Source organism: Somniosus microcephalus, chromosome 12, assembly GCF_052327205.1.
Source record: "Somniosus microcephalus isolate GS21.2 chromosome 12, FLI_Smic_1.0, whole genome shotgun sequence".
NCBI classification, from domain to species: Eukaryota; Metazoa; Chordata; class Chondrichthyes; order Squaliformes; family Somniosidae; genus Somniosus; species Somniosus microcephalus.
The window spans coordinates 119,947,362-119,968,613 of record NC_140998.1 but is presented as its reverse complement, the minus strand read 5'-3'; the positions used below and the strand labels follow the sequence as shown (position 1 = coordinate 119,968,613).

The 21,252-nt window shown below is 56.8% G+C and overlaps 1 protein-coding gene across 3 annotated transcripts in view; it reads right to left on the bottom strand.

Moving 5' to 3' along the window:
• spred1 (sprouty related EVH1 domain containing 1) overlaps positions 1–20,945 on the bottom strand; it is a 118,799-nt gene extending 97,854 nt beyond the window's left edge. Inside the window, exon 1 of one of the 3 annotated variants that reach the window (XM_086003473.1) lies at positions 20,804–20,945. In XM_086003473.1, coding sequence (XP_085859599.1) covers positions 20,804–20,913 — 110 coding nt within the window. In that variant the 5' untranslated portion in view covers positions 20,914–20,945. Of the gene's footprint in view, positions 1–7,514; positions 8,290–20,803 lie in introns of those variants that run through there. The other 2 variants (XM_086003474.1, XM_086003475.1) reach the window with 2 other exon arrangements.
• Positions 20,946–21,252: the final 307 nt, after the last annotated feature.

Below are 21,252 nucleotides of genomic sequence, written 5' to 3'. Positions count from 1 at the left end.
GGTCGAGAGCGGGAACGCGGGGGGGTCGAGAGCGGGAACGCGGGGGGGTCGAGAGCGGGAACGCGGGGGGGTCGAGAGCGGGAACGCGGGGGGGTCGAGAGCGGGAACGCGGGGGGGTCGAGAGCGGGAACGCGGGGGGGGTCGAGAGCGGGAACGCGGGGGGGTCGAGAGCGGGAACGCGGGGGGGTCGAGAGCGGGAACGCGGGGGGGTCGAGAGCGGGAACGCGGGGGGGTCGAGAGCGGGAACGCGGGGGGGTCGAGAGCGGGAACGCGGGGGGGTCGAGAGCGGGAACGCGGGGGGGTCGAGAGCGGGAACGCGGGGGGGTCGAGAGCGGGAACGCGGGGGGGTCGAGAGCGGGAACGCGGGGGGGTCGAGAGCGGGAACGCGGGGGGGTCGAGAGCGGGAACGCGGGGGGGTCGAGAGCGGGAACGCCGCGAGCGGGAACGCGGGGGGGGTCGCGAGCGGGAACGTCGCGAGCGGGAACGTCGCGAGCGGGAACGCGGGGGGGTCGCGAGCGGGAACGCGGGGGGGGTCGCGAGCGGGAACGTCGCGAGCGGGAACGCGGGGGGGGTCGCGAGCGGGAACGTCGCGAGCGGGAACGCGGGGGGGTCGCGAGCGGGAACGTCGCGAGCGGGAGGGTCGCGAGCGGGAACGTCGCGAGCGGGAACGCGGGGGGGTCGCGAGCGGGAACGCGGGGGGGGTCGAGAGCGGGAACGCGGGGGGGGTCGAGAGCGGGAACGCGGGGGGGTCGAGAGCGGGAACGCGGGGGGGGTCGAGAGCGGGAACGCGGGGGGGTCGAGAGCGGGAACGCGGGGGGGTCGAGAGCGGGAACGCGGGGGGGTCGAGAGCGGGAACGCGGGGGGGTCGAGAGCGGGAACGCGGGGGGGTCGAGAGCGGGAACGCGGGGGGGTCGAGAGCGGGAACGCGGGGGGGTCGAGAGCGGGAACGCGGGGGGGTCGAGAGCGGGAACGCGGGGGGGTCGAGAGCGGGAACGCGGGGGGGGTCGAGAGCGGGAACGCGGGGGGGTCGAGAGCGGGAACGCGGGGGGGTCGAGAGCGGGAACGCGGGGGGGTCGAGAGCGGGAACGCGGGGGGGTCGAGAGCGGGAACGCGGGGGGGTCGAGAGCGGGAACGCGGGGGGGTCGAGAGCGGGAACGCGGGGGGGTCGAGAGCGGGAACGCGGGGGGGGTCGAGAGCGGGAACGCGGGGGGGTCGAGAGCGGGAACGCGGGGGGGTCGAGAGCGGGAACGCGGGGGGGTCGAGAGCGGGAACGCGGGGGGGTCGAGAGCGGGAACGGGGGGGGGGTCGAGAGCGGGAACGCGGGGGGGTCGAGAGCGGGAACGCGGGGGGTCGAGAGCGGGAACGCGGGGGGGTCGAGAGCGGGAACGCGGGGGGGTCGAGAGCGGGAACGCGGGGGGGTCGAGAGCGGGAACGCGGGGGGGGTCGAGAGCGGGAACGCGGGGGGGTCGAGAGCGGGAACGCGGGGGGGTCGAGAGCGGAACGCGGGGGGGTCGAGAGCGGGAACGCGGGGGGGTCGAGAGCGGGAACGCGGGGGGGTCGAGAGCGGGAACGCGGGGGGGGTCGAGAGCGGGAACGCGGGGGGGTCGAGAGCGGGAACGCGGGGGGGTCGAGAGCGGGAACGCGGGGGGTCGAGAGCGGGAACGCGGGGGGGTCGAGAGCGGGAACGCGGGGGGGTCGAGAGCGGGAACGCGGGGGGGTCGAGAGCGGGAACGCGGGGGGGTCGAGAGCGGGAACGCGGGGGGGTCGAGAGCGGGAACGCGGGGGGGTCGAGAGCGGGAACGCGGGGGGGTCGAGAGCGGGAACGCGGGGGGGTCGAGAGCGGGAACGCGGGGGGGTCGAGAGCGGGAACGCGGGGGGGTCGAGAGCGGGAACGCGGGGGGGTCGAGAGCGGGAACGCGGGGGGGTCGAGAGCGGGAACGCGGGGGGGTCGAGAGCAGAGCAGGGAACGCGGAGGGGGTCGAGAGCGGGAACGCGGGGGGGGTCGAGAGCGGGAACGCGGGGGGGGTCGAGAGCGGGAACGCGGGGGGGTCGAGAGCGGGAACGCGGGGGGGGTCGAGAGCGGGAACGCGGGGGGGGTCGAGAGCGGGAACGCGGGGGGGTCGAGAGCGGGGAACGCGGGGGGGGTCCGAGAGCGGGGAACGCGGGGGGGTCGAGAGCGGGAACGCGGGGGGGTCGAGAGCGGGAACGCGGGGGGGTCGAGAGCGGGAACGCGGGGGGGTCGAGAGCGGGAACGCGGGGGGGGGTCGAGAGCGGGAACGCGGGGGGGTCGAGAGCGGGAACGCGGGGGGGGTCGAGAGCGGGAACGCGGGGGGGTCGAGAGCGGGAACGCGGGGGGGTCGAGAGCGGGAACGCGGGGGGGTCGAGAGCGGGAACGCGGGGGGGTCGAGAGCGGGAACGCGGGGGGGTCGAGAGCGGGAACGCGGGGGGTCGAGAGCGGGAACGCGGGGGGGTCGAGAGCGGGAACGCGGGGGGGGTCGAGAGCGGGAACGCGGGGGGGGTCGAGAGCGGGAACGCGGGGGGGTCGAGAGCGGAACGCGGGGGGTCGAGAGCGGGAACGCGGGGGGGTCGAGAGCGGGAACGCGGGGGGGGTCGAGAGCGGGAACGCGGGGGGGGTCGAGAGCGGGAACGCGGGGGGGGTCGAGAGCGGGAACGCGGGGGGGTCGAGAGCGGGAACGCGGGGGGGTCGAGAGCGGGAACGCGGGGGGGTCGAGAGCGGGAACGCGGGGGGGTCGAGAGCGGGAACGCGGGGGGTCGAGAGCGGGAACGCGGGGGGGTCGAGAGCGGGAACGCGGGGGGGGTCGAGAGCGGGAACGCGGGGGGGTCGAGAGCGGGAACGCGGGGGGGTCGAGAGCGGGAACGCGGGGGGGTCGAGAGCGGAACGCGGGGGGTCGAGAGCGGGAACGCGGGGGGGTCGAGAGCGGGAACGCGGGGGGGTCGAGAGCGGGAACGCGGGGGGGGTCGAGAGCGGGAACGCGGGGGGGGTCGAGAGCGGGAACGCGGGGGGGTCGAGAGCGGGAACGCGGGGGGGTCGAGAGCGGGAACGCGGGGGGGTCGAGAGCGGGAACGCGGGGGGGTCGAGAGCGGGAACGCGGGGGGGTCGAGAGCGGGAACGCGGGGGGGGTCGAGAGCGGGAACGCGGGGGGTCGAGAGCGGGAACGCGGGGGGGGTCGAGAGCGGGAACGCGGGGGGGTCGAGAGCGGGAACGCGGGGGGGTCGAGAGCGGGAACGCGGGGGGGGTCGAGAGCGGGAACGCGGGGGGGTCGAGAGCGGGAACGCGGGGGGGTCGAGAGCGGGAACGCGGGGGGGTCGAGAGCGGGAACGCGGGGGGGTCGAGAGCGGGAACGCGGGGGGGGTCGAGAGCGGGAACGCGGGGGGGTCGAGAGCGGGAACGCGGGGGGTCGAGAGCGGGAACGCGGGGGGTCGAGAGCGGGAACGCGGGGGGTCGAGAGCGGGAACGCGGGGGGGTCGAGAGCGGGAACGCGGGGGGGTCGAGAGCGGGAACGCGGGGGGGTCGAGAGCGGGAACGCGGGGGGGTCGAGAGCGGGAACGCGGGGGGGTCGAGAGCGGGAACGCGGGGGGGGTCGAGAGCGGGAACGTCGACGAGCGGGAACGCGGGGGGGTCGCGAGCGGGAACGTCGCGAGCGGGAACGCGGGGGGGGTCGAGAGCGGGAACGCGGGGGGGTCGAGAGCGGGAACGCGGGGGGGTCGAGAGCGGGAACGCGGGGGGGGCCGAGAGCGGGAACGCGGGGGGGGGTCGAGAGCGGGAACGCGGGGGGGGTCGAGAGCGGGAACGCGGGGGGGTCGAGAGCGGGAACGCGGGGGGTCGAGAGCGGGAACGCGGGGGGGTCGAGAGCGGGAACGCGGGGGGGTCGAGAGCGGGAACGCGGGGGTCGAGAGCGGAACGCGGGGGTCGAGAGCGGGAACGCGGGGGGGTCGAGAGCGGGAACGCGGGGGGTCGAGAGCGGGAACGCGGGGGGGGTCGAGAGCGGGAACGCGGGGGGTCCGAGAGCGGGAACGCGGGGGGGTCGAGAGCGGGAACGCGGGGGGGCCGAGAGCGGGGAACGCGGGGGGGTCGAGAGCGGGAACGCGGGGGGGTCGAGAGCGGGAACGCGGGGGGGGTCGAGAGCGGAACGCGGGGGGGTCGAGAGCGGGAACGCGGGGGGGGTCGAGAGCGGGAACGCGGGGGGGGGTCGAGAGCGGAACGCGGGGGGGTCGAGAGCGGGAACGCGGGGGGGTCGAGAGCGGGAACGCGGGGGGTCGAGAGCGGGAACGCGGGGGGGTCGAGAGCGGGAACGCGGGGGGTCGAGAGCGGGAACGCGGGGGGGTCGAGAGCGGGAACGCCGCGAGCGGGAACGCGGGGGGGTCGCGAGCGGGAACGTCGCGAGCGGGAACGTCGCGAGCGGGAACGCGGGGGGGTCGCGAGCGGGAACGCGGGGGGTCGAGAGCGGGAACGTCGCGAGCGGGAACGCGGGGGGGGGTCGAGAGCGGGAACGCGGGGGGGGTCGAGAGCGGGAACGCGGGGAACGTCGCGAGCGGGAACGCGGGGGGGTCGCGAGCGGGAACGTCGCGAGCGGGAACGCGGGGGGGGGTCGCGAGCGGGAACGTCGCGAGCGGGAACGCGGGGGGGTCGCGAGCGGGAACGTCGCGAGCGGGAACGCGGGGGGGGTCGCGAGCGGGAACGTCGCGAGCGGGAACGCGGGGGGGTCGCGAGCGGGAACGTCGCGAGCGGGCAACGCGGGGGGGGGTCGCGAGCGGGAACGTCGCGAGCGGCAACGCGGGGGGGTCGCGAGCGGGAACGTCGCGAGCGGCAACGCGGGGGGGTCGCGAGCGGGAACGTCGCGAGCGGCAACGCGGGGGGGGTCGCGAGCGGAACGTCGCGAGCGGCAACGCGGGGGGGGGTCGCGAGCGGGAACGTCGCGAGCGGGAACGCGGGGGGGGTCGCGAGCGGGAACGTCGCGAGCGGGAACGCGGGGGGGGGTCGCGAGCGGGAACGTCGCGAGCGGGAACGCGGGGGGGGTCGCGAGCGGGAACGCGGGGGGGTCGCGAGCGGGAACGCGGGGGGGTCGAGAGCGGGAACGCGGGGGGGTCGAGAGCGGGAACGCGGGGGGGGTCGAGAGCGGGAACGCGGGGGGGTCGAGAGCGGGAACGCGGGGGGGTCGAGAGCGGGAACGCGGGGGGGTCGAGAGCGGGAACGCGGGGGGGTCGAGAGCGGGAACGCGGGGGGGTCGAGAGCGGGAACGCGGGGGGGTCGAGAGCGGGAACGCGGGGGGGTCGAGAGCGGGAACGCGGGGGGGTCGAGAGCGGGAACGCGGGGGGGTCGAGAGCGGGAACGCGGGGGGGGTCGAGAGCGGGAACGCGGGGGGGGTCGAGAGCGGGAACGCGGGGGGGTCGAGAGCGGGAACGCGGGGGGGTCGAGAGCGGGAACGCGGGGGGGTCGAGAGCGGGAACGCGGGGGGGTCGAGAGCGGGAACGCGGGGGGGTCGAGAGCGGGAACGCGGGGGGTCGAGAGCGGGAACGCGGGGGGGTCGAGAGCGGGAACGCGGGGGGGTCGAGAGCGGGAACGCGGGGGGGTCGAGAGCGGGAACGCGGGGGGGTCGAGAGCGGGAACGCGGGGGGGTCGAGAGCGGGAACGCGGGGGGGTCGAGAGCGGGAACGCGGGGGGGTCGAGAGCGGGAACGCGGGGGGGTCGAGAGCGGGAACGCGGGGGGGTCGAGAGCGGGAACGCGGGGGGGTCGAGAGCGGGAACGCGGGGGGTCGAGCGGACGCGGGGGTCGAGAGCGGGAACGCGGGGGGGTCGAGAGCGGGAACGCGGGGGGGTCGAGAGCGGGAACGCGGGGGGGTCGAGAGCGGGAACGCGGGGGGTCGAGAGCGGGAACGCGGGGGGGTCGAGAGCGGGAACGCGGGGGGGTCGAGAGCGGGAACGCGGGGGGGTCGAGAGCGGGAACGCGGGGGGTCGAGAGCGGGAACGCGGGGGGGTCGAGAGCGGGAACGCGGGGGGGTCGAGAGCGGGAACGCGGGGGGGTCGAGAGCGGGAACGCGGGGGGTCGAGAGCGGGAACGCGGGGGGGTCGAGAGCGGGAACGCGGGGGGGTCGAGAGCGGGAACGCGGGGGGGTCGAGAGCGGGAACGCGGGGGGGTCGAGAGCGGGAACGCGGGGGGGGTCGAGAGCGGGAACGCGGGGGGGGTCGAGAGCGGGAACGGGGGGGTCGAGAGCGGGAACGCGGGGGGGTCGAGAGCGGGAACGCGGGGGGGTCGAGAGCGGGAACGCGGGGGGTCGAGAGCGGGAACGCGGGGGGGTCGCGAGCGGGAACGCGGGGGGGGTCGAGAGCGGGAACGCGGGGGGGGTCGAGAGCGGGAACGCGGGGGGGTCGAGAGCGGGAACGCGGGGGGGGTCGAGAGCGGGAACGCGGGGGGTCGAGAGCGGGAACGCGGGGGGGTCGAGAGCGGGAACGCGGGGGGGTCGAGAGCGGGAACGCGGGGGGGTCGAGAGCGGGAACGCGGGGGGGTCGAGAGCGGGAACGCGGGGGGGTCGAGAGCGGGAACGCGGGGGGGGTCGAGAGCGGGAACGCGGGGGGGGTCGAGAGCGGGAACGCGGGGGGGTCGAGAGCGGGAACGCGGGGGGGTCGAGAGCGGGAACGCGGGGGGGGTCGAGAGCGGGAACGCGGGGGGGTCGAGAGCGGGAACGCGGGGGGGGTCGAGAGCGGGAACGCGGGGGGGTCGAGAGCGGGAACGCGGGGGGGTCGAGAGCGGGAACGCGGGGGGGTCGAGAGCGGGAACGCGGGGGGGGTCGAGAGCGGGAACGCGGGGGGGTCGAGAGCGGGAACGCGGGGGGGTCGAGAGCGGGAACGCGGGGGGGTCGAGAGCGGGAACGCGGGGGGGTCGAGAGCGGGAACGCGGGGGGGTCGAGAGCGGGAACGCGGGGGGGTCGAGAGCGGGAACGCGGGGGGGTCGAGAGCGGGAACGCGGGGGGGTCGAGAGCGGGAACGCGGGGGGGTCGAGAGCGGGAACGCGGGGGGGGTCGAGAGCGGGAACGCGGGGGGGTCGAGAGCGGGAACGCGGGGAGGGGGCGGGGTGAGAGCGGGAACACGGGGGGGGGTGAGAGTGGGAACAAGGGGGTGAGGGAGGGGGGTAGCGGGCGGGGGGTGTTTGGGGTAGTGGGGTTGGGTAGGGGGTGTGTAGGGGGTCGGTGTGGGTAGCGGGTTGGGAGGGAGGAGGGTGTGTGGGTAGAGGGTTGGGAGGGAGGGGGGTGTGTAGAGGGATGGGGGTGTATAGGGGTAGGGGTGGGTAGGGGGGTGTATAGGGGTAGGGGTGGGTAGCGGGTTGGGAGGGAGGGGGGTGTGTGGGTAGCGGGTTGGGAGGGAGGGGGTGTGTAGAGGGAGGGGGTGTGTGTAGCGGTAGGGGTGGGTAGGGGGGTGTATAGGGGTAGGGGAAGGTAGCGGGTTGGGAGGGCTGTGTGGGGGGGATTAGCCCCTCGGGCAGCGCGCTGGTTCTTACTCGGTCGGGTTCGCCTCTTCGGTCATCTTTCACCGGCTTCCGATCATGGCCACGTTAATCCTCAGCAGCATCCCCTTCATGTTGTGGCGGCTGCTCCCCGCCGCCCGGGCAGCACCTCGACCGCTTGACTCCACATCACACCGGGGAGACTGACCGGGGAAGAGGCGGGGGGGGGGGGCGGGTGTGGGTGGACAGGGTGCAGCACAGCCCGGCAGAGAGGGAGAGGGAGGGAGAGAGAGAGAGCGGGCGGGCGGCCCGGGGAGCAACAACCACCCCCGGGTGGGTGGGCGAGGGGCGCCCAGCAACACAGCGGGCTGGCGGCCAGGGACCCTCCGCTTCCCCCACCCCGCTCCGCTCCTCTGGGTGTAAGGCTGGCCCGGCTTCAGTCCCCGCTCCTCGGCCCCGCTGCCGCTCTGCTCCGGGTCCGGCTGCCGCTCCCACTCCGAGTCTCCATCCCGCTTTCACTCCATTTTTTTCACTCGGCAAGAGCAGAGTGGGGGGAAAAAAATCATCTGGGCGGAAGCAATGACCGACACACGCAGACTCTGTTATTCGTATCCTTCCACTACTCTCTCTCCCCCCTCCTTCCAACCCAACTCGTCTCTCTATTGCAAACTGTTCACGTTGACTTCTTGCCATCGGATTCCAGCTGGGTTGGTCATTGGGAAACAAATGCACCCTGGTGGGCTGTGCTGAAGAGCCATCGCTTTTTGCAGAATGAGCTATGTGGAAGTAGGTCCAATCTCTCTCCCCCCCAGAGCCTGTGAGAGCGCGCACTGATATAAATGCACACACACACAGTGGAGTTGAGTTGAATTGAATGTGAGTGAGGTTGCATCGCATCGCTGTGCAGGGAGCGCTCAGCAACTGGTCAGCCCAGCCAAAACTAAATGCACATTATAGTGGCTTAAAACCAAACAATAAAATTCACATTTTGCTCCTAATCCATTTAAAGCGAAACAACTATTTTTCAAATTCACAGCTCCTTTTAACAATTTTATTTATTTTGACCACTTTATAATCATGTTGCATGACTTTTGAAGTATTATTAAAAGACTTTGTCAGAAGAATTAAAAGCTGAAGTTTTGCTTTTTCTAAACAATCATTGTCCAAAAGTTTAACGAGCATTTGAGATCAAAGATACTTTCGGTGAGCGCTGAAGTAGCGTACAATGCTAATATGTTCTTTTCATAAAATAAATGTTCTAACTTTGCAATCGACTTGTTAGGGAACAGAAATTAGATTAGATATTCTTGTTGTTTGTAGTTATTCTATGCATATGAATGATATTTTAAAAGTCACATGTTGATTTTTGATACTACATGAAAGTATTAGCTCACCAACTTAGACCTGAAAAGTCAGAATAATCAGAAGCTTGTGGGAAAATGACTTCTGGGTGTGGAAAAAAAGTAACTAAGTTTGAAATTTGAAAAACTGAATGATTGTTTTTTATGAATGCCTATAGAGTTAATTGGTGCAGTAACATACTGAACCACACCATAGTAGGATGTGGGTTCTCCCTTCTGGTTCCCTGTATGATCAGTTCCTGGTCTAATGGAGGCTATTTTACCACAGAAACTGAGGGAAATGTAGAATACATCAACCTTCATAGCTCACATGCATTTCCTCACAATCAGTTCAGGAGCTGTTTGAGAGGAGCAAGTGGCCTGCCTGCTCTCTTACTTGAGAAATAGTGAGCAAGAGGGTTTGCAAAGATGCAAAAAAACAAAATTAAAATAATAGGGAATATTATTTCAAAAACAAGGGGTTTGCTTTGAATGGTGAAACAATGCACCAATTCTGATCCAATATCCTGATGCCCACAAAATAATAAAAAGTATATAATATTGGCCTATTCAAATATATAGAACTAGCAGTCGATAAGTAACAAACAAATGTCTATCACTTGCAGATTTCTTCCCTGTTCGGTGAGGTGAGAGTGACTGCCCTTGATATCAAGGCAGCATTTGACCGGGTGTGGCATCAAGGAGCCCTAGTAAAACTGAAGTCAATGAGAATCGGGGGGAAAACTCTCCACTGGCTTGAGTCAAACCTAGCACAACGGAAGGTGGTTGTGGTGGTTGGAGGTCAATCATCACAGCCCCAGAACATCGTTGCAGGAGTTCCTCGGGGCAGTGTCCTAGGCCCAACCATCTTCAGCTGCTTCATCAATGACCTTCCCTCTAACATAAGGTCAGAAATGGGGAGAGGAACAGGGAGAGGCAATATACACTTAATGGCACAGTTTTAAAGAGTGTGCAGGGACAGAAGGACCTGGGAGTTAATGTGCATAGGTCTCTGAAGGTGGCAGGACATATTGAGAGAATGGTTAACAAAGCATATGGGATCTTGGGCATCATAAATAGAGGTATTGAGTACAAAAGTAGAGAAGTTATGCTGAACCTTTATCAAGTGCTGGCTAGGCCACAACTGGTGTATTGCGTCCAGTTCTAGTCACCACACTTTAGGAAGGATGTGAAGGCCCTTGAGAGGGTGCAGAGGAGATTTACAGAATGGTTCCGGGGATGGGGGGATCTTAGCTACAAGGACAGGTTGGAGAAGCTGGATTTGTTTTCATTAGAGCAAAGGAGGTTGAGGACTGATTTGATAGAGGTGTACAAGATTATGATGGGTTTGGATAGGCTAGACGGGGAAAGACTGTTCCCACTAGTTGATGGTACATGGACTAGGGGACACAGATTTAAGGTTTTGGGCAAGAGATACAGGGGGGAGGTGAGGAAAAACGTTTTTACGCAGTGAGTGGTGATGACCTGGAATTCGTACCGATGGAAGTGGTAGAAGCGGAGATACTCAATGTTTTCAAGGGGAGACAGGATAGGCACTTGAGGGAAATAAACGTGCAGGGCTACGGGGATAGAGCGGGGGAATGGGACTGACTGGATTGCTCTACAGAGAGCCAGCATGGACTTGATGGGCCGAATGGCCTCCTTTTGTGCTGTTATGACTCTGACCATCCAGGACAAAGCAGCCCATTTGATTGGCACCCCATCCACCACCTTAAACATTCACTCCCTCCACCACTGGCATACCGTGAGTGCAGTGTATACCATCTACAAGATGCACTGCAGCAACTCGCCAAGGCTTCTTCGGCAGCACCTTCCAAACCCGCAACCTCTTCCACCTGGAAGGATATGGGCAGCAGGTACGTGGGAACACCACCACCTCCAAGTTCCCCTCCAAGTCATACACCATCCTGACTTGGAAGTATATTGCCGATCCTTCATCGTCGCTGGGTCAAAATCCTGGAACTCCCTCCCTAACAGCATTGTGGGAGTACGGTGGCATAGTGGTTAGCACTGTTGCCTCACAGCGCCAGGGACCCGGGTTCGAATCCGGCCTCGGGTGACTGTCTGTGTGGAGTTTGCACATTCTCCCCGTGTTTGCGTGGGTTTCCTCCGGGTGCTCTGGTTTCCTCCCACAGTCCAAAGATGTGCGGGTTAGGATGATTGGCTATGATAAATTGACCCTTAGTGTTAGGGGGATTAAATACGTGGGGTTACGGGGATAGGGTGGGATATGTGTAGGGGTTACGGGGATCGGGTGGGATATGTGTCGGTGCAGGCTCGATGGGCCGAAATGGCCTCTATCTGCACTCTGGGGTTTCTGTGATTCTGTGATACCTTCACCAGACGGACTGCAGCAGTTCAAGAAGGCAGCTCACCACCACCTTCTCAAGGGCAATTAGGGATGGGCAATAAATGCTGGCCTTGCCAGCGACGCCCACATCCCATGAACGAATCAAAAAAAAATTCAAGTTTCTTTCTCCCACGATTGGATCTTTCAATGCATTCTTTAGCTCGATGCCTCTTCTCACATATTTGCCATTACTAGCTGCTGGAAAGTGATCTGGATAACAAGTCCTCCAAAATTTTCTCTCCCCCTCTGAGTAAACACATGGCATCTGCTCCATGCCTTCACAGCCGAGACAGTCAATTCAAAACATGAAAAAATCATAGTTGCAAAGCTGTATGCTTCCATCCCATGGTACACATTGCTCCATCGGGTCAACTAGGAGTATAAATCTTTCAACTCTATTTTTCTTGGCAATCATAACATGAATATATTTTTAGTGATATTCTTTATGGTGTATATTTTGTATTTGGTAGCTTTCATTTAAGATTTGAATTGTACATTTGTAACAAAGTTTCATTTATTTTAATTTATTGAGAATCCATAGTGAAGGTCCGAGACCTATTGTATAGGTCCCCATCAAGGTTGAAAAAGTAAAAGAGAAGAGGAGGTAAATCAAAAAGTAGTGACTGGGTGATGCCAAGCTTGGCTTTTAAAAGCATGAAGATTGTTGGAAGGGAGGGTAAAATTGAGAGAAGTCTATTGTTTTGATCTGGGAAGGAATGAACTAAATTAGAAAGCTGTGAAATAAGTCTTCATTTCAACACCACAAATCTGTATGGATGAAGAAGATTGTGTACTATAGCACATTTGGAGCTTAGGAGGAAAGTTCAGAGGAGCATTGATCAAAGTAGAATCAATAAAATAGAGAGAGATCAGAAAAGTTGCAATCGAGAGAGAGAGAGAGGGTTTGGATAGTTGACATGAGAGAGGAATGCCTATCAAACAGCAATTTATTTCTCATATCCTTTCTAGGAGTATAAAATGTGTTGGAAGTGCCTTACCAGATTTGGGAGTGCTTTTATTAATCATATGTCTGATTTGAAGCTTCCGTACTTGCCCACTTCCTGTTTCCCTCTTGTTCTTCTTCATGGTTCCCCAGGCCTGAGGGGGTAGATGTCACATATGCTGCACTAAAAGCTTACATATAGGATATGACCAAGAAGCCATGCATATGTTACAGCCCCACTAAATGGACCAATGAAAAAGAGAAAAATCTAACATTAAAAACAATGTTATCCTTATTTTACATTGCTGGAATTCTTAAATGATTAAAATGATTTCACAAAGAGCTTACTGAAAAAAATGAAATTCTCTAGCTGTCTGCAGTTTGTATTGTACTTTATTTACATAATATAAGTAGATACAATATTACATTATGGGGCAGATAATATGATGGGCCTGAGAAATTTAATGCACCCAATGTTGGTGGAACATCCGCATATACTATGTCCAAGGTTCAATAGGCCCCTTTAATTTAAGTTAGGCAGTTGTCCTATAATGCAGTTAGAGTGCCTGTGCAGTGCTCTTAGCTGCACAGGGCACATTTGGAACAGGCGCTGAAAGGGACGCTGCATTACAAAAGAAAAAGGAATCCAGGCCCCCCTGCTTTTTCTGACACTCCACCTTGGTGCTCCCTGCCCCATACTCCTCGCTCCTATGCTGGAAAAGCATACAACAGACAACCAGCAATCCATCACATTATCTGGCAAGGTCAGCTCATTAGTGATTAGGCACACAGCGCTGCACAGGGGCTATATAAATTTAAATATATATAAAATCTAGAAAAAATCTCTGGGTTATCTATACATCTGTAAAGAACAATCATAAAATAGTAATGAGCACTGCCAGTCAAACCTCACTATTTCTAACTCATGGGACGAGAGAACTCACTCTTCATCAAGGTTCATCTCATCAAGGTTTGAGTTCCTTGACTGACTATAGTCAAGGTCCAGTAGTGGCCCTGGTCGCTCAGATGTTAAATGCACTACAAAAGACTCCAGACTGCTGGTCTGTGCTTTGTTAGCCAATCTTCATTCAGGGCTACAGAGGCACCAAGCTAGGGAAGTTAAAAATTGGCCAGGATTCTTGCTCTTGATGAACTGGAGTTTTGCCTGCATAACGATAGTCACTGGACTTCCAAAAAAAACTTAATTTATTAATGAAGCACTTTGAAATGTTTTACTGTGAGAAAGCATTATGTAAAGGGAAGTATTGATTTATTAGTAAGTTCATGTGTCTATATCACATAGGGACAGAATCAGGCTCAGTTGTCGTGTCCTCCAAAACCAAATATCCTCAACACTAACTGTACAGCTATACACATGAAGAATAACATTTTGTGTGAGATGCCAAAGGGCTGCCATCACTCATTATATTGTACCCCACTGTGAGTCAACACCTTTAGGAGATGAGGAGTAAGAATGGAATTGGAGGGGAAAGATATGCAAACTTGATTGGACCCAAAGTGAAAGAATTGTTAAAGGTGGAACATAATTTGTAGCAATTAAGTTATGTTTGAATATTTGACTATGAGTCCCAGTACCATTCTTGCAAATGTATAACATACTAGTTGATCTCCCATGGCATTGTGCATGCAGAGTCAAGACCAAATATAATCTTCAGGTAAAGGATGTTATAGGCCGGGGAATAAGAGGACCACGGCCCGCCTATGTAATTCAGTCCCCATTTTAAAGTTATGTATTCTGTCCTTATTTTTATATTTACATTATAGATTGTCCTCAATAATAATAGAAACTGCCTATATAAACTTGTTACACTGTAAATACATCATCCTGCCAGTGGTACCCATTTGGCAACTCCACTGTGGGGGAAGTTGACATAGGCAGTTTCCATTATATGTGGACATATTAATTCATGATGGAAAAAACTGACAGGAAATGGGTGCAGATGTAAGATTTTTAATATATGAGTTGATCTCCATGGCAACGTACATGGGTATGCCAGACCAATTTGAATTTTTCATATCAAACAGAGTCAGACGGTGCGGATTATGGAACCAATGTGGAGGGAATGGGATGATGGAAAGGAAGAGGAGGTAAATAAGAAGGGGAGAGCAGGTAAGGGAAGAGGAGGGAGGGGAAGAGGGAAAGGCAAAGGTAAGTGAGGGAGGTGGGAGAGAGGAGATATTGGAAAAGGAAGGGATGTGGAAGGGGAGAGGAAGGGAGTGTTCAGGAAAAGTTATTCATATCAGTGGAGGTAGGCGATCTGTAGTTTCGAACAGTCAGCCATTGGGGAGAAGAAATATAGCGGAGTGGTTAGGTGCTATGGATGGGAAATGCAGTTGGATGGTTTACTCTAAATGGGAAAATGAATCAAAGCAGGGGTAGCCTGCAACTGCATCTGCAGCCAGTGTGTGTGGGGGGGAGGGTTTATCAGCTAGCAGGTGGGTTGGAATGAGAAATGCAGGAGGTCAAAATCTTGTTCATCGGAGGGGCAGAAATCTGGTTGAAATCTTGCTGGGGGTTGTTTGAGGGGGCTGAACATTTGCTGGGCTAAGGGAGGTCAGTCGGCTGAAATTTTGCTCAGTCGGGGGAGGGAGGTTGGGGCTCAAACCTTGCTAAGTCTGGTGAGACAAAATATTGCTTTGTGGACAGTTCTAACCTAACTGTTCTGACTATTGTATCTCCATTGATGCAGATTTTATAGATCCAGCTTCTGTTTCAATACTTTTAGAATCTCAACACATATATTTTGGATATATTATACAATATCTGAGAAAATAAGTTTTAAAATGCTGTAGAGCAAAGACAACATATGATATCATAAGTTGGAGCTCCAACATGTTGTACTTCGAACTCATAGGATGTAGGTTTGTGTCAGTTCCTCCTCACATCGTGTATTTTAAGAACATTACTCATCTTAGCTCTAGATCCCTTGATACACTTACCTAACAAATATCTATCGATCTCAGTCTTGAAATCTCCAATTGACCCAGCATCCACAGCCTTTTGGGGCAGAGAATGCCAGATTTCTACTACTTTTAAGTTGAAAAAGTGCTTCCTGATTTCCCTCCTAAATGGCCTAGCTCTAATTTTAAGGTGATGCCCCCTTGTTCTTGATTCCCCTATCAGAGGAAATAGTTGCTCTATACCTACCCTATCGAATCCTTTTAACATTTTAAACACCTCGATCAGATTACCCCTCAATCTTTTACACTCAAGGGAATACTAGCCAACTTTATGCAACTGGTCTTCATAATTTAACCCTCTAAGCACGGTATCTTTCTGGTGAATCTGTGTTGCATGCTCTCCAAGGCATATATATTTCTTGAGGTGCGGTGCCCGAAACTGAACCCAGTACTCCACATGGGGTCTGATCAAGGCTCTATACAACTGGAGCATAACTTTCTCCCCATTGTAATCCAGCCCTTTTGAGATAAAGGCCATCATTCGATTAGCATTTTTGATTGCTTTTTGTACCTGTCAACTAGCTTTAAATAATTTGTGTACTTGAATTCCCAAGTCTCTTTGCTCCTCTACAGTTCCTAGTTTCTCACCATTTAGAAAATACTCCGATTTATCATTCTTAGGTCCAACATTAATGACATCACACTTGCTCGCATTAAACTCCATCTGCTATAATTTCTCTCACTCACTTAATCTGACTATGTCCCCTTGCAACTTCCTGCTCCCATCTGCAGTACTTATTGTCTTCCTAATTTAGTCTCATTTGCAAATTTGGATACACAACTCTCTATTCTTACATCCAAGTCATTAATAAATATGGTGAAAATTTGAGACCCCAGAACAGAGCCCTGGGGAACACCACTTGTCACATCCTGCCAATCTGAGTAAATACTCTTTATCCCCATGCTCTGTCTCATACCTACCAACCAATTTCTAACCCAAGTCAAAAGGCTACCTCCAATTCCATGTGCTCTCATTTTTTGCCAATAATCTTTTGTCTGGAAACTTATCAAATGCTTTCTGGAAGTCCATGTAGATAACATCTATATACCCTCCTTTTTCTACCTTACCAGTGACCTCCTCAAAAAATTCAACTAGATTTGTCAGACATAACTTACCTTTAACAAAACTCTGCTGGCTCTCTCTGATCAGCTCATATTTGTTCAAGTGTTCAGTCACTTTATCCGTAATGATAGATTCTAGTAGCTTCCTTTCAACTGATGATAAACTGACAGACCTCTAGTTAACTGGTTTCTCTCTCCCACTCTTCTTAAATAAAGGAGTGACATTATCAATTTTCCAGCCCAACGACACAATTCCTGAATCAAGAGAGCTTTGGATGATTATAGCAAATGCTTCTGCAATTTCCTCAACTACTTCTTTTAATACCCTGGGGTGAAAACCATCAGGTCCTGGAAATTTATCTATCCTAAGTTCCGTTATTTTCTCCATTACCAGTTTTCGTACTAATATTGAACATAGTAACTTTCTCCTCTTGATTTATTTTTAGGTTCCCCTCTATGACAGGTATTTTATCCTCTTCCTCTGTGTGAAAATGGATACAAAGGCCAGAATTTTCCCTATCAATTCGGGTCGGGTGCATGCGGGCCATGAAGTGGGTCGGTACAGTGATGTATTGATCAGCCCCCTCTTCAGAGCGACTTTAGCGTAATGGCCCCTATTAAATCAGACATGCGCGTTTCCTGGCCATATTAAATGGTGCAGGTCTGATGACATCATCGATGACTCATTTCCAGCGGGGCTATTTAAAACAGCCTTGGTCACATCACAATCAAAGGTTCATGTAGGAGTGTGGAGCAAGTATTGGAGAGCAATGTGTTGTTGCTGAGAAATAGAAAAATGAATTCACAAAGACAGAGGGATGCACCCAGCTTTTCGGATGATTCCCTACATATTTTTGTGGAGGGAGTCAGAGCATGCAGGAAGGTCTTTGTCCCTGCTGATGGGTAGATGAAACCTCCTCAAGAGACCAAAAGGGCCTGGCTTCAAGTTGTTGAGGAGGTCAACAGCAGGGATGTCATCAGGAAGACATGGGTACAGTGCAGGAAGAGATTCAATGATTTGATGAGATCAGGAAAGGTGAGTGTAAAGCCACACTCACCTTCATCCTGATATGCCCGTCACCACATCCCCATCACTCTGCCTTCCCAAGCCTACTCCTGCACATCACTACTCACACTAACATACCTTGCACATCCACCCATCCCTCTCTCTATGTGCATACTCACATCCCCATCTGATGAACCACCCCTCACACTCACCCTCATCCTAATGCAATCATACCAAGTAACACCACAGAAAGAGGCCATTTCTCAGTCACCCTCTACAGATGTAACCCACACATTCCTTACACTCGTTCCATTACTCTCACTCAAACTTCTCTTCTTTCTCTCCTTGCAGGAGAAGAGAGCCCACAACAACAGGGAGAGGGAGAGAACCAAAGGTGGTCCTCCATCATTCAGCACTTTAACTGCAGCAGAGGAGGTGGCCCTGGAGGTCTCAAGAGTTGCAAAGCTGCTGGCGGTGGGAGATGGAGAGAGGGGGATCTCTCAGCAACCTGGTGACAGAATTACATCTCATACAGCCACATGGCATACAGCAATCACTCATATGGTGACTGATGTCAGCAGCCAGTGAATGTTCATCATGTGCATAATGGTATAGTTACCCATTCTTAATTTAACATTTCTAAATCATCTCTTTACTCTCTCACAGGTCCATCAAGAGCCCCCTGCCACTGTCCAGCCAGAGGAGGAAGACGACTCCGCAGAGGAACCTCCAGCCTCTGAGGGTGCACTGTCACCAGACCCAAGCGCACCCAGCACCAGCACAGATAGGCACACCTCGGTGGGTCCAGTGCGAGATAGAATCATGTTGTCACCTGGTGTCTCACGCTTCACAGGTGATCAAGAGCAGATGGTGTTGACAGGGACAGCAGTAGAGACTACTTGCCGAAGGGTGCAGGACGCTCCCAGCTCTGCTCAGTTGCATGCATACGCTGAGCCTCGGGGGACCATCCAGAAAGAGGACGATCCTGGAGGTGCAGCAGGAAGTGCAGGAGGCTCTGACAAGTTTTGCAGCCGCGATGATTACAAATGTGCAGTGAATGGAGGAGTCCATCCCCAACATGAGCACCACCATGTCACAGGCGATGGCGACGATGTACTGTTCCATGGAAAGGATGGCCACCTGCATGGAACAGTTAATGCGCAACTCACATGAGCATATGCTAGCTATGGAGAACAGATGGCAGAGGCTCATAGACCTCAACTCTAGGAGGGATCTAAACATAGACTTGGATCCTCATGACCCCACTGCTGTGCAGCAAGGTGCTCTCCAGCTCCTTGCTAGCAGGGAAGTGAGGGTGGCCCATGAAAGGGATGATGGCGAGAGGGGACATGGAAGTGGGGGCTCCTCTCATAGCGCTCCCACTTCTACCCCGTTGCCCCCCAGCGTCAGTCAGAGCCCCAGATGCTTCCTCGGATCATGATGGCCGAGTCTACCCCTGCACAGTGGCAGGAGGAGCAGACTTTGGCGGGGCCCTCACAAGCTCCAAAACCCAGAGGACGTCTGCCAAAAGTGTCAAAGCATTCGCAACAAGGAAGTGAGCAGCCTGCCTCTACCTCTGCTGAAGCTACAGGGGGTGCACCTCGTAAAAGCACACGTAAATGAAAAATGACACAGAAGTAGATGCACAAGGGTAAGCACATGGATGTATAAAGAAGTGGTATTGTTATGGTTCCATTACAGTTATCACACATATATAAGTATTTATTTTCACCACTTTCCGGCCATGTCCAATTTTGTCTGCTACTTTGGAAGTGGCTTTGTGAGTTGGAGTGAATGGTGAGAAATAACGTTACCTCCAGCAATGGGGGTCAGTGTGAAAGGAATGGTTTGTTCATTGTAGGGATGCTTTATGATGTTGTTGGGGCAGGGAGTGGGTGGGGGGTGGGGGTGGGGGGAAGAGACTTGGCACAGCACGTGGCAACGACATGTGTGCAATGTAGGAAGTTAACTAAATCTGGCCATGATCCCCAGCCTCCTGGGCAGCAATGTGCTCCAGTGCTGGTGGGATCTGGACCTCAGGTTCCTCCTGCTCCTCCTCCTAAGAGTCTGTGAGCTCTGCGCCTTGCTTATGCTGTGCTAATCCTCACTGCTGCGCACTGTTGTCATCAGCAGATGACGACGATTCTGGAGAGCCTGGCTGGTGTGTACTGAAGGGCTCCTCCAGATCTGTCAAGGCATCTGAAGCGCATCTTCAGAATCCCTATTGTTTGCTGTATGACACATCTGGTGGACATGTGGCTTTCATTATAACGCTCCAAAGCTGAGTGCACACTCAGTAACATTGGCTTCATCAGTGGTAAAGTTCACATAATTGGCTGACTTGCTAAACATGGCATCGGTGACCTGTGTGATGCATCTGTGGGCAGCCGACTGCGAGATGCCGCAAATGTCTGCTGCAGATCCCCGGAAGGAGCCTGAGGCGAAGAAGTTGAGGGCGCTGGTAAGGTGTGTCCATCGGGTGCTCTGGGCTGCCGGTCTTGCTCCATCAAGCTGCAAATGTCTGTGACGACCTGGCGCGATAGCCTGAGCCTCCTTTGGCACTGCTGCTCAGTCATATTGAGGAAGCTCATCCTCTGCCTGTATACCCTGTGTTGGGGGTATCGCCTCCGACGTGGTGCAGCCCTGCGCTGATGCCCTCTGTCCTGTGCAGCATCAGGTGGTTGAGAGGAAGGTTGGTGGTGTTGTTGCTGCTGCTGCTGGTGGGGCTCATCCTGGTCTGATTCTGAGGACCAAGGTGAGACAGTATAAGCAGCACCCATGCTGATGTAATAGATGGCAGGTCAAGTAGAGATCAGAGGACCAATCTATCAATGTTGTGATAGTTACTAGCAATATGGTGAGAGTGGCTTCCACGGTTGCAGAAAAGACAGGTTGCAGAAAGGTTACAAACTCTAGACACCTAAATCTGTGCTCAAAATGCACTCAGCAAGAGCCTTTCCCTTAGGCAAGTAAGCAGGTGTCATGAGGGAGTATTTATTGGGATTTCCATTCTCTACATTAATGACCTCGATCAATGGCCCCTGAGCTTCCACCTCAGGTGGACAGACGTGGTTCCCGAGCTGCGTGATTCCCGTGGTCATCCAGTGAAATTCAAAAGATCTGGTTAAAATCCATGTTAAGTGTCTCACAACAAGGATTTAATTAGATTAATTAGGTTGACCGCCTCTGCTGTTCGGGTCCTTGGCGCGCTGGCAAACACGCTTGAGTTAAAGATGCGAGGAGGCGGGATGATGGCGCGTTCCTGATACGCTTGCAATTCCTGCAACTTTTACTGCTGATCCACTTCCAAACCTGCACGCAAAGTAGCGGGAAAATTCCAGCCAAAGTATTTGTTTAATAAATCTGCCATTATCATGTTATCTATTACCGTATGACGTGTGCCTGTCTTTAATAGGCCCACATCTCCCTTAGTCACTCTCTTACTCTTAATATATTGATAAAATCTTTTACTATTAGCCTTTATATTACTTGCAAGTTTTTATCTGTATTCCCTTTTTGCAGCTCTTAATATTTTCATTGCGTGCCTTTATTTTTTTTAAATATTTCTCATTCCTCTGGATTACCACTTTCCTGGGCATTTGTATAAGTCACTTCCTTTAGCTTAATACTGCATCTTACCTCCCATGTTGACCATGGTCGCGATTTTGCCGGCGCTCAGAGGATGGGTTTGGAAGCGGTCCGGAGTTAAAGTCAAAATGATTGACGACAGGTTGCGAACCCGCCGCCATCCTGCATCCACGCAACTTTACAGAGTGTCGGGTCTGCGAGTTCCGACCAGGCCCAACACCAAGCGGTAGGAAAGCCACTTAAGGTAGTTAACAGCTTGTTAACTGCCTGGATAATCCTATTTTGAGAGGCTCTTCCCATTTTGCAACATTTTCAGCGTGTTCCACATCGTGCGACAAACACGCCAGCTGATTGTGTTGGGTTTAGCAACAAGCTGAATAGTTGACAGCAGTAACTGCAGCATAAAAGCTGACCTGTAACATGAGTTCACTTTCAGATGCCAGAACTTTGTGTTTTGAGGTTTTGGAACACATTTTCCAGGTGTATTGAGGTTGTAAGTG